Source organism: Arvicanthis niloticus, chromosome X, assembly GCF_011762505.2.
Source record: "Arvicanthis niloticus isolate mArvNil1 chromosome X, mArvNil1.pat.X, whole genome shotgun sequence".
Taxonomy (NCBI): Eukaryota; Metazoa; Chordata; class Mammalia; order Rodentia; family Muridae; genus Arvicanthis; species Arvicanthis niloticus.
Window position 1 is genome coordinate 57,961,435 of NC_047679.1, and position 18,796 is coordinate 57,980,230.

At 38.2% G+C, this 18,796-nt stretch overlaps 1 protein-coding gene and 1 pseudogene across 1 annotated transcript in view; one reads left to right on the forward strand and one right to left on the reverse strand.

The window, feature by feature from the left end:
• Zdhhc15 (zDHHC palmitoyltransferase 15) overlaps positions 1 to 18,796 on the reverse strand; it is a 105,802-nt gene that overhangs the window by 72,421 nt on the left and 14,585 nt on the right. The window contains exon 2 of the mRNA XM_034485478.2: positions 10,879 to 10,905. Within this exon, the coding sequence (XP_034341369.1) occupies positions 10,879 to 10,905 (27 nt within the window). The remainder of the gene's footprint in view (positions 1 to 10,878; positions 10,906 to 18,796) is intronic.
• On the forward strand, positions 2,657 to 2,762 carry LOC117695644 (small nucleolar RNA SNORA17; annotated as a pseudogene).

Sequence of the window (18,796 nt, forward strand, 5' to 3'; positions counted from 1 at the left end):
ACGCACATATACCACAAAACAAAACATTCCCTTCAAATTATGTGTCCTTGAGAAGCTAGTTAGCCATAGATATGTACATATAAATATACATGTAGGCAATATATACAAAATATACTTAAACGTATTGATAAACAACATTTATAATACACACATAAAATGCTTGTCTCACAGAGTTTTTGAGTATTATTTTTCAATGCATTGATATATCTGACATATTCAAATAACTTAATATATAGTTTTTCTCCTTTTTTCTTAACTGTTGGTGGTTTATATTCTAAGAGATGGTAATAAAAACTACACAAACTTTATTAGAAGAGATACCATGGCTTGTTACAAAATGAAGAAAATGGCTTGTTTCTAGTTGTCTACTTGGTGTTGAGCCAGTCCTTCATTGATTCATTCATGTTGGGGACATAAGAGCAAACAGGGCTAATCTGTTGGGTAAGTCGTTGGCTTCCCTCATAGTTCCAAATAGGTAATTGGAATATCATTATTCTGCATGTACAATTTGAATTAAGGGAATCCATTGATTCAGCATTGTCAAGACTATTCACAGCAGACTTTAAGGGAAACAGAGATTACCTGTTGACTACATATCAGCTAGGGATTTATAGATCGATTCTCTCTGACTGCAAAAGTGACAGGAACACTAGAAAGCACAGAATGTATAACCTTTTGTTGACTGAACCTATAAATCTACCTCAGTTACATCGTGCTAACTTTATTTTAATATCATTAAATTTCAAAGTTTAAAGGCATCTGGGATGCTATTTGGCACAGTGGTCTAGAAAACACACATGTCTTCTTTACAACACCTCTAATAACCAGTTATCTACCTTTTGTTTGAATATCTGAAGTAATTCAGAATCGGTCAATGCCTAGGGTTCAACACATCTTATTGCTGGAAAACTCTGTCAGACTTGTTTTTCTTACATAGAAATATCCTTCCTGGCAACACCCTCTCATTGATCTTAATTGCGAGGTATGGAAAGAAAAACAGATTGTTTGAAAACCATAGCCTGTATGCAGACATTTAAAGATCTTTCACAACTCAATAAAAAAGACTTAACCGGATACTTCCCTCAAAGAAGAGTTAGATGGCAGTGAGACACATGAAAACATGCTTGGCATTAGCAGCCATTACAGAGCTACAAAGAAGTAACAAGGAGACATTGCTTTATGCACAGTAGAATAACAAAGTTACAAATGAAGACAAGTGACAGTGAGGATTTAGACTAACGAGCATTGTCATATACAATGGTAGGGAAGCACAAAGGGCAGAACCACAGATGCAAACACTCTGATAGTTACTTGTCCAATTAAACATACCACATGAGCCCAAAAATCTTACTCTTCAATATTTACCAAGAGAAATAAAGACATATTTTCACAAAGGCATATTTTTTTTTTCAAATTTTTAATGGTTCTGGAAATTGTAGCACATGACAACCAAGTACTCTACCACTGTCCTCATCCATCTACATGTATATTTTTATCAGCTTCATTCAGTGTAGCTCAAAACTGAAAGGAATTCAAATGCACCTAAACTAGTGAGTGAAAGACTGGATTGTGGTACAACTGAAATGTGCACTACTAATCAGCAATAAAAAGCAAGAAACTACTTATTTGTGCATTGATGTGGAGGAATCCTGGAACTGCATACTACTAAGAAGGCAAATAAAGAAGATTACATATTGTATGCTTTAATTTATATAGCATTAGGAAAAGATAAATTTGTATGGGACAAAAAATATAAAACGTGCAAATTGTTTGCAAATGGGTCAGATGTAATAATTTGAGATAAGGTTAATATTTTATACTTTCATTGTGGTGGTATTTACATCATTGTCTATATTTTTCAAAAGTCATCAACCTGAATACTTAAAATCTTTAAGATTTCATAAATCTGGGGGGGGGATGGGAAAAGGGTATAACATATGAAATGTAAATAAATAAAATATCCAATAAAAAAGATTTCATAAATCATATCTCAATAAATCTGACAAAACTAGAAAGCAAAGAGATTTAAAACTGAGGTTTTCCTTGAATTTTTAATCATAGGTTTTCTGACATTTAGCAAAATAAAGAACAATTTTAATTTCTCAGACTAATATTTTTGTTTTTCTCAATAGCCATATTCAAATATGTTGAGCACTCTAGGCTGTAGGATTGTACTTCCTGAAGTTCTAATGTTTGTTATGATAGAGAACAACAAGAAAGTTTAATTTGTAAGTTCATGGTGGGGCATTTAATCAAATAAATTACAGACCCACATTAAAAATTACTCTAATAATCATTGAAAAACACTTCTATGTATTACCAGGGTGAATAAACTGGTAAGTAAAAAAATTAGGCTATATAATAATAGGTATAGTGTTACCCAATGTTTAAAATGTCAAGCTTATAAACATCTATACTTCCATTTCTAAGTGTAAGGAAAAACATCAATAAGAGTACAAGTCAAACTAAAGATAATAGTTTCCTATGGTTATTGATAGGAGAGAGATTATGAGAATGCAAATTTTTATATTATGTATGTCTACATTTTAAAACAATGAATCTTTTAGAAATATGTTAATCTTTCAAGGAGACGGCCTTCATTAGAGTCCCCAAGCCTTCATTAGAAAGTGATTTTTTAAAATGAGTATTAAATAAAGCTGCCCCTACAGGTGTTGCAGGTGTGGCTGCTGTGTCACATGGGCAGCAGTAAGTGGCTGAAGGATTAGAAGCCTAACATTTCCTGAAAAAGTGAGCCTGAGACTACCACCAGTCTGGCACAAGGGGTTTGGACAGGAAGAAAGCCTGAGATGATCAGCAGTCTGCTGCCAGCCAGGCTTGGACAGGCTCCCAGGATGGGGAGCAAGCTGGACACTAGAAGAACCCCACCTGGGACCACAGGCTTCAGGCAAAAGTGAGCCTGAGACAAAAGATCCTCACAAGGGGCCACTTGGGAGGGTCAGGTTAGGAACAGGCCTGAGGAACACCTTGGGGACTTGACAGCTACCCTGAGATAGCCACCAGTCTGGCACCACACAGACCTTGGATGGAGGCAGACCATGTCCAAGATAACCCCTGCTGGACACTGCAATGCCCAGGTGAGACATATACTCCTGAGACCACTCCTGAGACGACATCATAAAATCAGAGAACCCAGTGTCACTAAGAGAAGCGAGTAAGTGGTGGAGAAATGGAAGAGAAAGAGAAACAGAAGGATGTAGACACAATGAAGAAAGGTAGAACTGGAGACTCGAGGGTAGTGAGGAGCAGCCCAACATGAGTAACCAGTGATGCCACCTGGTATTATGGCGAGGTTCTGGACTGTGCTGACACTGGGGGCTCTGTCTAGGTCTGTGGCCTTGCAACAGCAGGGGTCTGTTGCCATCAAAGGCCAGGTGGATGCCCCTGGTCTAGAGTGCTACCTGGGGTCATGTTAATGTTCCAGGGCTGTGCAGAACTGGTCCCACCCCTCATCTGGGCATCACCAGAGACCTATCCCTGGAAGCATAAGGGCAGGAGAGCTGACCCTGTCCCTAACTACCTGCAATAGTTGGGTTAGAAGCCCAGCATATTGTAGAAGTTGTGGGTGACCCAACCCTCAGGATACAAGCATAGAAGAAGGTCCTACCACTTGTCTCCTGTATAGTAGAGTAAGAAGGAGATACTTTCTTCCCCCTTGCCCCTTATTATCTGCAGCAGGCCAGAGAGCTGGGCCTGATGTCATCAGAGGAGGAGAGTTATCCCTGACCCTCACCTGCTGGAACACTTGGGAGAGCAGGCCCTGCACCTCACCTGGGCAGCACAGTAAAGCTGACCCTGATTGTGGGGATTGTGGTTGAGCTGGCCCCTCGGGCATAAGCATGGGAGAGCAAGCCTTGCTGCTGGTCTCCTGTGTAGTGGTGAGAAATCCCTTCACCTTCCTTTTGCCCTCACCACTGGCAGTAGGCGAGAAAGCTGTCCTTGACAGGGTCATGAGAACATAAGAGCTGTCCCCTGACCCTCAACTGCTGCAGCTCTAGGGGGAGAAGGCTGTGTACCTCACCTGGGCAGCACAGTATGGCTGGCTCTGGATATGGGAGTTGTGGGTGAGCCAGCCCCAAGGGCATAAGTGTGGGAGAGCCAATTTTGCCTCTTATGTATGCTGTGTGGTGGTGTCAGTGAGGGAGATTCCCTGCCCTCTTTTTAACTCTTGCCATGGGAGCTGGTGGAAGAGTTGGCCTACATGGGGTCATGAGAGCATTAGAGCAGGTCCTGCCTTGGTAGCACAGTAGAGCTGGCCCTGGATGTGGGGGTTGCAGGTGAGCCAGCCCGAGGGCATGAGAGCAGAAGAGCCCCAGTGGGCTGACCAGCTCAGATACCTCTTGGACCCAGATCCAGGGATTATGACTTGGCCCACCCCAACATCTACCCCATCGATGAACTAACTGCTGGAGTGTGTGAAGGGGCTGGTCCTACAGATCCCAAACTACAGGATCTCCATGACACAGGGCAACAACAGGAGATCCAAGAAGAGGCCTAGTGAGGTTCCAGTATTGATAGAGTAGCAGAAGCCAGAGGCCTCAGACCAGACCAATGGCTCACTGCAATAAAGATCTGCAAGCAAAAAAGTGTGGATAAAAGGGTAGACGGTGGGACACAGTGTGACATGCTACAGTTTCCACAATGAGATCTTTTCTCTGTTGTAGGAGAGGTTGAAAGAGTGGAGGGGGTTAGGAGAGAAGGAGATGAGTGGGATTAGGATGCATGATGTAAAAGTCACAGAAAACAATTAAAAAATGACCATTAAAGTCTATCATCATTGTTGTTGTCACCACCACCACCATCCATCATCACCACCACCATCACCACCACCAGTGTTATGAGACAAAAACAATCACCCTATTTAGACCAGGTTAGCCTAGAAATTGCAGTGTATCAAAGGCTAGCCTCAAAGTTATGATCCTCCTGCATCTGTCTCAGTTCTTTCTAATGTGTTATCATGGTCAGCAGTATACATTTGTTTTAGTTACATTTCTTTAGAACCAGGCATGGTGGTGCATGCTTGTAATCCCAGTACTTGGGAGGCATAGGTAGAAAGAACACTACAAGTTTGAAACCAGCCTAGTCTATAATAAACCTCAAGACGTCTAGAGCTATACAGTGAGACTGTCTCAAAAATACCACCTCAAAGAAGGGTCGGTGATAAAGTTCAGAGGTAGAGTTTTTTTCTGAGCAAACATGAAGTCCTAAATCTCTATTACTTTAAAAACCAAACAAAAATGAAAGAATCCTGCCTTTGGGCTGTGGCTATAGCTCAGGGATAGCGTGCTTCCCTAGCAAAGACAAAGCCACGAGTTCAATCTCGGCCAAAATTTTTATTTTAGCTGGCATGTTACCATGAAATTTATGTATTAATGGGGTTCTATGCAATGTTTTAACACACACATATCAGGCTAAACATATCTATTTTCCCAAATATTTATTTTTCCAATTGGCAAAAATATTTCAAGTCTTTTTTTTCTGAACCTTTGAAATAGACAATTCATCTAGAGACAGTTTTAACTCCTATGTATCTGTAACTTAATATCCAATAATCAGTCCCTCTTTTCCTACCCCTACTTTCCCTCAGGCACCTCTGGTAAACACTATCCTACTCTGATTTTTAATGAGATCAACTATCTTATATCATACCGATCAGTGAGATCTGTGTGATATAAGATCTCTGTGTGAGATCGTGTAGCCTTTCTATATCTTGTTTATTTTATTTAACACAATGACTTGCAGTTCTTTCTATGCTCTAAGTATCAGGGAATAATTTTTAATGGCTGTATAATATTCCATTGTGTTTATGTATATTTTCTTTACCAATTAATCATATGCCAGAGATTTAGGTTACTATTTTATTGTTATTGTGAAGAATATCATAATGAATATGAGATTTCAGGTGTTTCTGCTCCAACAAACTGATTTCATCTTTTCATATATGCCAGAGTGATATGATACAGTGAGATCATGTGGTGATTCAATTTTATTTTAGTTTTGAATGAAATTCCATTCTGATGGCCATAATAATGTACTAATTTACATTCCACCAACAGTGTGCATCAATTCCCTGTATTCCTCATTGTCACCAGCAATTATTATGTTTGTCTCTAAAATTATTATTTACCATTTATGTGCTTGAGTGTTTTACCTGGATCTCTGTATGGTACCTGTGTAAGCCAGAAGAGAGTGTTGTATCCCCTGTGAGCTACCATGTCGGTGCTGGGAACTGAGCCCAGGATCCCTGGAAGAGCCTCCAATGCTCTTAAACCACTGAGACACTTCTACAGCCCCTCTTTTCATCTTCTTAAGAAAATAACAGCAATTCTTGTTGGAGTAAAATAACATCTCAGTTTGGCTTTCTTTTCATTTTCTCAAATAGTTACATTGAGCTTTTAAAAATGTACCCACTGACCATTTGAATATTTTCTTTGGGAAAATGTCTATTTAGATCTAATTCCCATTTTAAAATTGAGTTTATTAAGGGTTTTGCTTTTTACTTTTTATTTCTTATATATTACAGCTATTACATTGTGCAGATGTATATCATGCCTCTTTCAAAAACCATGTATTATTAAGAACACTGACTGGGGCCATAGCTCAATGGCAGAGTTCTTCCCTCTCATGTCCTGAGTTTAATCCTCAGTGACATAAAGAAACAAAGTTTGTGGGGTGTGATGGTTCATAACTGAAGATTCCAGCACTTGGGAGAATGAGGGAGGAGAAATGTACATTCTGTGGCTGCTTGGACTATATACCAAGACTCTACCTTGATGAATTAACAATTAAACAATCAAGAAAAGATATATAGCACTGAGATAACTGTTCAAAACCATAGTGAAGATTTCCATTATAATCTGGGAAAAAAATCATACTGTAGCATAATGTCTTTCCTTTGAGCTATCAAATACTGGCATATTTTAATAGATCAGCTATAAATTAAGGCTAGCATAGCTGTGAAAGTGACACAGAGAACATATTTCCATGGTTTTTATTTTGAAGACATGATGAAGCTCTTTTATTATTTTTTGTAGGCCACAATAAAGTCCTACAGACTAAGTGCCTTAAACAATAGAAATTAATTTTCTCACAAGTCTGGAGACAAGCCAAGGTAAGGGTACCAAAGGGGTTCCTTCCACCTCAGGCCTCTTTCCTTGCATGCACACCATCATCCTCTGTCCTCAGTATCGTGTTCCTTCAATATTCACCTGTGTCCAAATTCCCTTCTATTTTGAAGACAGTCAAATTCACTCTAGTGACCTCATTTTAAGTTAATTACCCCAAATAAAGCTACATTACGAAGTACATGTGGCTAGACACTACCTATAAATTTTGGGGTACTTAAGTCTATAGTCACCTTAATATTTATAAAGTACATCAATTTCTGAGAAGGTAATTACAATCATTTAACTTTAAGGAATAATTCAGAGAATTTCAAATGTAAACCATCAAAAATCTAATGAATCTGCACAGGATACGCTGAACCTTTAATTACATTGATTAATGACCTTTTGGGAAGATGAGAAACTGTGAACAATGTATTACTCTTAATTATATTTGGTCTGAATGATGGATCATGCCCAATGCCCTTATCGTTCTTAAGGTTATGTTTAACCTCACCTCATTCTTGGTTCTTATTAAATTTCTGTTAGCTTATCCCTGATCCTCATTTCAGGCTTATTGAAGAGATTTTTTTTTGCAATCAAGATCTTCAACATAGATACAGTATCACACTGAGGAAGAACATCTTTATAATATACTTATGAAAGCAAAAGGAATATATTATTATCATATTTTAGTATAAAATAAGATAGGATGTTATATATTTTAAAAAAAATATGGAGTCCTGACCTGAGTCACCAAGGTTGATACAGGATGTAACATTGTGATATGTGCTACAGATGACCTGGACTTTAGCCTCTGTCCTTTTTCACAAAAGTAAACATGACTAAGAAAAAATATTTTATTTATTTGGATCTCATGGTTCTACAATATGGATACATGAGTTCTGACCATATATTCATGAGAGAAATCATGAGAAATTATAGTCCTGAAATATGTCATACTACTTTGAAGAAACTTCAGATTCTTTCTAATGTCAGTACCAGCAACAGTCATCATCAAATGGTAAGGAACTGATACTACTTTATATTTATCATGTATGAGGCACTATGTTAAAATACTTAAGGTAAGTGCTATTTCTATCTCATGGAAGAGGAAAGTGAGACCTAGGTTATTTTCCCCATGGCATACACTTAGTAAATGGCAAAGTCAACTAATGTCAGGTAGTTCTGACACCAAAATTTTACTTATTCATTACTGTTACAACTCTCCTAACTTGTAAAGCACTGTTAAGAGAATTTTAAAACTTGAAATTTACCAGGTACACTATTCATTTCCTGGGGTTGTGGTAACAAATTACTATAACCTGGGTGATTTACAAGAATAGAAATGTATTACCTCACAGTTCTGGAGTATGCTCTTACTCAAAACTCCAGTACTGAATCTTTCCTGGCCTTACCTAGCTTCTGTTGGTTACAGACAATCCTTAGTGCTCCTTTGTGGCACCACAACCACCCTTCCTCCATCCCATAGATGTTTTCCATATCTATATATCCAATTTTCCTTTAGAACACCAGCTACTGAGGCTTTCTCTAATCTTGTATAACTTCACCTTGACATGATAACATGCCCCCAATCCTATTGCAAATAGGGATACATCCACATGATTAACGTGGCCATAAATTTTGGTGGAAGACTATTCAACCCAGTACAGGAACCATAAAGTAGATAAAAAAAAAAAAAACTTTTTTCAGTACGTTTGGCTTAAAGTTTTCTTAAACTTTAGAGACAATGAAAAGTCAGGTGATTTGGCTATTTCAGTTCCTTCTGACAGTCGTGTTGCTTACTTTATTCCACTTTAAAGGTTCAATGTAGTTGGAGACAAATCATAAATTCACAGAGCTATTAGGAATCTCAGATAGTCATTAGCTTACTGTCTATCACAAGTTTGCTTTGTTAAATGTTAACATCTCTGTTGTTACTCTTTTATGTCACAATTCCTAACAAAGCAGACTAGCTAAAGACATTTAGTAGTTTACAGTAGAGTCTTGAGGTGTCAAAGCATTGTTATTTTTGTAGAAATTAAAGTTCAAAGAAAGTGAATTACCTTATGAAGGTCACAGAGCTAGCAAATGACCCAGCTAGAACTCCAACTTATAACTTGTGTCTCCTAAATTTCATTACACCCATTACAGAATATAGAAGCAAAATCTAATATCATTGCTTACTGTGTGGATAAATTTAACAATTGCCAGGGGAAAAGAACTTCAGAATCCTACTATCAGAAGGGCTATTAAGTTAAACATTTTTGTATTATCAGGATACCAACCCAATAAGTTGTTTATTATTATTATTATTATCATTATTATTAATGTTGTTATTACGCTTTTATGGTAGAACATCACTTAAGTCTCCACTCAGCTATACTAAAACTTTGTAATTGAAAATAAATATTTAGTATTTATATAAGATGATTTCTGACTTTAAGAACCACACATAAAAATAGATGGCAAGCTGGGTGGTGGTGGCACATGCCTTTAATCCCAGCACTGGGAAGGCAGAGGCAGGTGGATCTCTGTGAGTTTGAGGCCAGCCTGGTCTAGAGAGCAATTTCCAAGACAGCCAGAGCTACATAGTGAGACTCTGTCTCAAAAAAAATAAATTATCACACATGCTGGAAGGTGATGGTGGTACACACTTTTAATCTAGCACTCAAGAGCAGAGGCAAGTGTATCTCTGAGTCCAAGGGCAGCCTGGTCTACAAAAGTCAGTTCCAGGACAGTCAAAGTTATACAGAGAAACCCTCTCTTGAAAAAACAAACAAACAAAAATGTAAAAAGAAAAAAAGAAAAAGAAAAAAAGGAAAGAAAAAGGCAACCTAAGCCCTTGACTTCCTCTGTTGCTATCACAAGAACAATGCATGTTTATTGAGCTTTTACGATGTGCTCTGTTCACCTTTGTTCTAACGGCTTTCTGTACAATTAAATTGTCTTTATAACATCTTCACAAATTAGGCAGTATTATTGTTTCTATCACGTATGCAAATAATAGGTTAAATATTTTATCAAGAAAAGAGTCAAGCTGTAAATTCAATCTGGCTCTGGAGCCCACAGTTTTAAGTACTATTGCCCATTGTCTCCCATTCCTATTGTTCTGTTATCCATGTTAAATAAGCAATAGCAAAGCAGAGAGGGAACACAGCAAATCTTGAATGCTGTGAAGGTCAATGAATTCTAACATCGAACTCCCAGGAAATGAGAATTAAAAGTGACACTGTAAATAAACTACTTCTATATGTACTCTGGATCTTACTGATAAAATAACGTAAAGCTAATTGTTCATGGAGACTCATGATTGGCTTACATGTTTTAAATGCAAAGGGCCACAATATTTTTAAAAAATGGATCAAGCTAAGCTGTTCATGATCTGTTGAAAGGAACATGAGAATATATAGGAACTGTGATGGGCAAGGCCTGTGGGACCCTTCATTACTCTATGTGTTGAAGAGGGAAAGGCCAGATAGCTAGGATAATAATGACAGAAGAGAGAGCTTAGGGTCAGTATGGAAAAAATTATCATGTATCTTGATAATTTCTAATGGCTACATTATAGCCAAAAGGGCCACTGAAAATATGTTTTGCTCTATTTCTTAATAATAGTCCTTAAAGTATCACCCTATATGTTCTAATAAACCAAGCACATTTTGTAAAGTTGCTCAGTTTAAAGACTTACAGTTTTTAAAAGGGAAAAGGATACATGATGCATTCCTAACCAACACAGTTCACAATATACACTTACCTTTTTCTGCTGGGCTCAAAACAGTCACTGTGGAGAGAAAAGAAAATGGGTGTTAGAAGAGAGGACAGAGGAAACAGATTAATATCAGTGATATTTTATAATGTGTTGCCTAGTTAATATTTTTCACAGTATTATATTTGAAAAAGTTACATAATGGTTAGGGTTAGGGGTTAGGGTTTAAATGATTAAATTCCATCCTATACTAGCTTCTTTCTCTTAAATCTTTAGTAATTAAGAACTCACAGGCTGTTGAGATGGGTCAATGGTTAAAGGTGCTTGCTGCCAAGCCTGACAACCTATGTTTGCTCTCCAGGACCTATATGGTAGAAGGAGAGAAAGGATTCCCACTCATGCCATGTCATGCGTGAACACAAATCTTCCACAGAATAAATGTAATACAATTTTTAAAAAGAATTAACACTCATTTAACAAATATAGAAATAACCTTTAAGAAGACACAGCAAATCAAATCATATAAGAGATAAATAACATGGTGTTATAAACTTAAAAACTGATAAATTAGGAGGATATTACAGATTTCCCTTGAGTGTATGATAAAGTTATTTCCTAGTTAACACACTGTTGAAAACATCATTAAACTGAAAGTGATGGGCCTGGGATATAGGTCAATTGGCAGAATGTGTGCTTAGCTTCCTCTCATTTCCTAGCACCATGTAAACCGGAATGGTGCTCCATGCCTGTAATCTCAGAACTTGGGAGGTGGTAGGAGCAAGAGCCATAGTTCAAGATCATGCTCAGCTATATAGTGATTTCAAGGGAAGGTAGAAAGAGAAAAAAATGAAAGAAAATTATTTTAATACATCGAAATTATGGAATCTCATAGTTTAGTGTGCTTGACCTATTGTGCTGGCTAGTATTATGTCAGCTTGACAAATGCTAGAGTCATCTGGGAAAGAGGAACTCTCAGTTAAGAAAATAACTCCATAAGAATGGGCTGGAGAGCAATGGTTCTCAGCCTGTGGATCACATACCCTTTGGTAAACCTCTATCTCCAAAAATATTTACATTACAATTTATAACAGTAGCAAAATTAAAGTTATAAAATAGTAACAAATATAATTTTATGGTTGGGAGTCACCACAGCATGAAGAACTGTATTAAAGGGTCGCGGTATTAGGAAGGTTGAGAACCACTGATGTGGGACATTTTCTTAATTAGTGTGATTCATGGGGACAGCACGGCTCACTGTGGGTGTTGCCATCCTTGGGCTGATGGTCCTACCCCTGGGCTGGTGTTTCTGGTTGCTCTGTAAGAGCAGGATGAGCAAGTCAAAAGGAGTAAGCCAGTAAGCAGCAACCCTCCATGGCCTCTACATCAGGTCCTGCCTCCATGTTCCTGCCCTGACTTCCCTCAGTGATGCATGATAAACAATAAGAAAATAAATTCTTTCATCCATAAGTAGATTTTGGTATGGTGTTTTATCACAGCAATGAAAACCCTAAGTAACATGCCTATCTTACATATCCGTAGAATACTTAGGTTAACCTACCACTGGACAAAGACCACTTAATAAAAACCTTGTTTATAATAAAATGTTGGCTACCTTATGGTGCACTGAAAGCAGTAGGGTTGCGACTAGATTCTAGTCTCTGGAGATTTTCCCACATATTACATCTACCTCCTCCCATCATCCCTTATAAGTTTACTTGTAAACTTGTGTATCATTAAAGTTTAAAACACCATTGTAAAATGGTACCTATCTGTCTTTATCATCACCATCTCTGTATACTTGATTCTAAGGGAAGTAGAACTACAGTTTTAAATTTATTTGTCAGAACAGTTAAGAGTAAGTTAAATTAACAGGCTGGCAAGCCAAGGATGAGTAAGATTCTGTACAGAGCCTTACCAACCTAAGACAGAAGTGCATTGCTTTGGATAGTGCATATTCCACAACAGGTAAGGAAGGCACTCTTGTCAGAATGACCTAAGACAGGCTCAGTCTATTTTATGAAATAAAAAGGGGGAGATGTGGAGAGCTTTTTCTGGCTGCTTGGCAGCAATCTGACATTGGCCAAGGACATGGAAATGGGCTTCAGGCAGGAATCTGACTTTAGACTAGAACAAAGAAGTAATTCCAGGCAGGAATCTAAATCTTAGGCTAGAACAAAGAAGTAATTTCAGGCAGGAATCTACATGTTAGGCTAGAACAAAGAAGTAGACTTCAGGTATGAAAATGAATTTGGGCTAGGACAGGGAAGTAGGCTTGGATATTTTGGTCATCCTGATAAGCCCTTAGAAACAGTGATCATAGGAGTTTGTGATCACAGGACTGAGTTTGTGATCACAGGACTTTGTTTATTGCCTTGCTTGTTCTTTGACTATTTGTGTTTATTGTATTGCTTGTTCCTTGCATCTTTTTGTCCATATTCTACTTCTGTATTCTGCATGTGGTTCATATAAAGTAATCGCATTACATGTTATGATATGAGTACTGCAGTTACTTAAATCTGGCTGAGCTCCAACTGGAGAACTCTCTGTTCTCAATCATTCTTCTGTATACACATTCTCTCATTCCAGCACTGACAAGTAATCTTCTCTCACCCATAGACTTTGGTCTTTTTGATGCCTGTCCAAGAGAAATTTGACAAAGCAGAGCTGTGGTGGGGTGAGGATATTAAGTGCTACCATATGTATTACAGAACTGAGAAGGACATGTAGACAGTAAAAATGTTATGCTTATTCTAAGAAGCCCTGAAATATTCTAAGTTTTTACTTCTAGTTGGACTTCAGAAATTAAAAAAAACAGGAAGAGAGGGCTTAGGTACAGTTGTAAACAGCCTAGCTAATGATGATTAGAGGAAATTCCAATACAAAGACTGGACAGTATACTTTTTGAAAAATTTTTTTAACTGCTGGCACCCATGAAATCTCTGGTTAACTATTATGTAGAGGTTACAAGGTCCTTGTACACAAAGATCAATATGAGGGAAAATAGACAAAAGAGATGTTCACCTGTTTCCTACCGAGAATGCTGGGAAAGAATATAGTTTATGACCTGGCAATCTTTAGCTATCTGTAGGGCCAGGATTCATCTACATCCTCTGGACTATTATGTTTGTTTATCCAAACTTTCTCAATAGATACCGAGCATGGCTTCATCTATCTATCTATCTATCTATCTATCTATCTATCTATCTATTTATCTACCTAGATATATAGATATAGACATTTATAGATCTTCTTTTTATAGATATATAGACACACACATAAACTTAAAGTAGAATAAGAACAATGAGAGAAGATGATGAAGTCTAAAGGGAGCAGGGAGGGGGCTAACAAAATAATGTAAGGCATATATGTGACTGAAAGTATAAGGGAGAGTAAATGGACCAACAAGAGTAAGAGAACAGGAATAGTGGAGGGTGGTCAAGGGGAAAATAATACAGTAAACAACATATACTTGTGTAATGTCACAATAAAACACACTTCTTTGATTACTAAAATTTTAATAAGATAATATATAAAGGATGAAAACCTCTAGAATGAGAAAAGAGATTAAAATACTAATAGAAAATCTTCTAACAAAGAATAGCATGGGATAGGACAGATTTACCATCAAATTCTGCTGGATCTTTACACATGAACTATCAACTATTAGCAATGATGCTCAAACTATTCCATAAAATAGAAAAGGGAGAAACACAACCAATCTCAATCTCATTCTTTGAAGCCAGTATTACCTCAGCAACAAGACTAGATATTCTGTGTCTTTCTCTCTTTCTGTGGTGGTTTGAATAGATATGGCTCCCATAGACTGATGTATTTGAATGTTTGGCCCATAGGGAGTGGTGCTATTAGGAAGTGTGGCCTCATTGGAATAGGTGTGGCCTTGTTGGAGGAAGTGGTTAGGCTTTGAGTTCTCATATAAGCTCAAGCTATGCTCAATGGGACTGACTCCTGCTGCCTTCGGATCAAGGTGCAGAATTCTCAGCTCCTTTTTCTAGTGCCTTATCTACCTGGATTCTGCCATGTTTCCCACCATGATGATACTGGATCACACGTCTAAAATTTACAGCCAGCTCCAATTAAATATTTTACTTTATAACAGTTGCCTTGGTCATGATGTCTGTTCACAGTAATAAAACCTAAACTAGCACTCTCTCTGTCTCTGTCTCTGTCTCTGTCTCTCTCTCTCTCTCTCTCTCTCTCTCTCTCTCTCACACACACACACACACACGTATATAAATATTGAATTTACCTAATGAGCATAAATACAAATTTTTTTTAAAGATTTATTTATTTATTATGTATACAGCTTTCTGCCTGTATGCATGCCTACCAGAAGAGGGCACCAGATCCTATTACAGATGGTTGTGAGCCATCATGTGGTTGCTGGGAATTGAACTCAGGACCTCTGGAAGAGCAGCCAATGCTCTTAACCTCTGAGCCATCTCTCCAGCCCACAAAAATTCTTAATAGAATAAAAGGATGGTATAATACATGCAAACCAGTAAAAGTAATACAGCATATAAATACAGTCAGGGACACAAATAACATGATTATATCAATAGATAATGAAAAGACCTTTCACAAACTCAGTGTCCTTCATGAGAGCCTCTGAAGAAACTATAGATAGAAGGAATACGCCTCAGTATAATAGAGGCTATATACAACAATCCTATAGCCAACATTATACTAAATGGGAGAAACTTGAAAGTGTTTCTTTTAAAATGAGAAAAGAATAACCATTTTCTTAACTCTTACTTAATATTGTGCTTGAATTCCTACAAAAATTAAGCAACAGAAAGAATAAAAATAATACAAATAGGAAAGAAGGAAAATTATGTGTTTGATGACCCTGGGGAGGGGAATGCTAGGGTGCTGAGGCAGGAATGGGTGGGTGGGTAGGGGAGCACTCTCATAGAGGTGGGGAGGGTATAGGGGATTTGGGGAGGGGAAACTGGAAAAGTGGGGAGGGGGATAACATTTAAAATGTAAAATAAAATAACCAATAAAAAATGAAAAAACTTCGCTAGAAAACTCATACATATGATACTTTGAGCAAAGTAACAATACCTAAAGTCAACATATACAGATTGTAGCTATTCTGTGTGTATGTGTGCATGTGCGAATGCTTGTGTGTATGTGGTGTGTGTGTGTGTGTGTTCATGCGTGTGTATGAAAGGCAGGGGGTAAACCTCAGGTGTTATCACTCACCTTGTTTTTTTGCTTTTGTTTTTTGAAGCAAGGCTTTCTTGCTGCCTTTGACCTCACTAAGTAGACTAGAATAGTTGGGCAGTGGGCCACCAAGGACCTGCCTGTCTCTATATTCCCAAAAGTGAGAATACAAAAGTTCAGATTTCTTTATGTGGATTATGAAGGTGGAACTCAGGTTTCAGGCTTGTGCAACAAGTACTTTACCAACAGAGATACCTCCCCAGTCCATCAGCAGCTTTTCTATAGTGAAATTAACATGGCAAGAAGGAAACAGATTCCATTCACAACAGCTTCACAATGTAAAATACAACAAACAACAAACTAACCATACAAAAACACCTCTACAGCTTCCAGTTTGCATCTATCCCCAGGAATGGAATCTGTGCTCCAGTCCCTCCACCCCAGACAGCTTGACCCCCAGGAGTTTTCACACACCCAGGCACAAAGGTGAGGCTCCAAACCCCACCACAATAACTGGCCTAACTGGGACCCCCTTGGCTCAGAGGACAAAGGGCCTCCCATCTGGCTGGAGACCCTACCTTCCTTCCAGTTCACACCTACAACTGGAAGAAGATCCTGTGCTCCAGCCCCCCACCCCCCAGTCCAAACCAGAGACAATGTGAACCCAAGGAGTTCTGATATAGACAGGCTCACAGATCAGGCTCTTAAGACCCACTCCTATACCCAGAGACAGGTTGACCTAAGGAGGCCCAACATAACCAAGTTCACAGGCGGGTCAGGCTCCAGTCAGAGACAGCAAGGTCAGTTAACACCAGAGATAACCAGATGGCGAGAGGCAATCTGTATGAGAACAACTTCAGGTCTCTGAAGAAAGCAATCTAACAAGACGTCAGAAGATGGAAAGATCTCTCATGCCCTTGGATTGGCAGGATTAACCTAGTAAAATTAGCCATCATACTGAAAGCAATCTATAGATTCAATGCAATCCCCATCAAAATTCCAACTCAATTCTTCACAGAGATAGAAAGAGCAATTCTTGAATTCATCTGGAATAACAAAAAACCAAGGATAGTGAAAACTATTCTTAACAATAAAAGAATTTCTCGGAGAATCATCATTCCTGACCTCAAGCTGTAGTACCAAATAATAGGAAAAAACCCACATGGTATTGGTACAGAGACAGACAGGTATATCAATGGAATGGACTTGAAGACTCAGAATTAAACCCACACACCTGATCTTTGACAAAGAAGCCAAAACCATCTAGTGGAAAAAAGACAGCATATTCAATAAATAGTGCTGGCTCTAGTAGTCATATGCATATAGAAGAATGCAAATCGATCCATTCTTATCTCCTTAGGTTTTTTTTTTTGAGTTTATAGTTTTTAAAAGATAAGATTTAAGAAGAAAATAACAAAATGAGGTTATTATTATAAGATAATTTATGGTTAGCAAAGAAACAGGGGTCATGAGAAAACAGTAATTTCATGGTTTGAAATACTTGAAAATATATAATGGTAAAAAATATTTAAAATGTCTTCAGAAGTTGTCACAAAACATAAAACCTTGAGCTGTACCAAAAATCTAGACAAACTTTCAGATGAAATACAAATGTAACAGACAGTAGAGTGGATACTCCAGGCTCAGGGCTTGATGAGTCCTCACTTCTCTTTCAATAAACAAACCTAGAATTTCCAACACAATGCACTGGGCCTGAGAAGTAACTAGAATATACATTCTCCAATAGTATTACTACTATCTACATGTCATCATTCTGCCCTTGATAGCTATTCCAGATCACATCCCCAAAACATTAAAATGCACCTTAGATTCCAAAGACTCATCACAGTCAAAAAGAACACAAGCTATCTCATTAACTCTTTATATTATCTACATATTAAGTATGCTACATGTAAGAAATTTAATACATTAAATTTAATTCTATCTTCTTTTAATTTTTTAATGTGTCCTCAAGGAAATGGGCTGCTTGGTAGGCATATGACATTGGCAAAGGACAAGGAAGTGGGCTTCAGGAAGGAATCTAAATCTTAGACTGTCCGGCCTAACACGAGGTCTAATCTCCATTCCACCTTCACCCTTCAGTCACTGTACACAGGTGGAGGGTGTGAACAGGCCCTAGAGAGATTTACATACTAATGAGGTACCTGAAGGCCAGAGGTGGAGCCGATTAAACATTCCTCCCCAGCCCCTCCCCCCTCCTCCTCTCCCCTTTTAACTCAGGTCCACCCTGGGTTTTAGGGGGTATGCATCCAGATCCATCCACCATCCACCATGTGAATAAACCAGTTTTGGAAACCCAAGGGCTTCCTCGTGTGTTGGGGCCGCGCCGCCATGAGGAACCGTGAGGAGCCGGGGAGAGGCTTTTAGTTAATGAGCAGCCGGGCTCAACTTCCAGCTGGAGGAACCCGGAGTGTTTCCAGCATGCCCACAGCATAGCGGGAGGAACCCTGGGATCCCCGGCCTTATTTTTTCCCTACATTAGACTAGAACAAGGAAGTAGGCTTCAGACATGAAAATGACTTTGGCCTAGGACAGGGAAGTAGGCTCAGATATTTTGGTCATCCTGATAAGCCCCTAGAAACAGTGATCACTGAAGTGTTCATGGAACTTTGATTATTACCTTGTTTATTCTCTGAATATTTATGTTTATTGTTTTTCTTGTTCCTTGACTATGTGCATCTATTGTATTGCTAGACCCTCAACCTAGAAGTGACCATAATACATGCATGTAATCAAAATGATATAAAAGCAAAAAGAA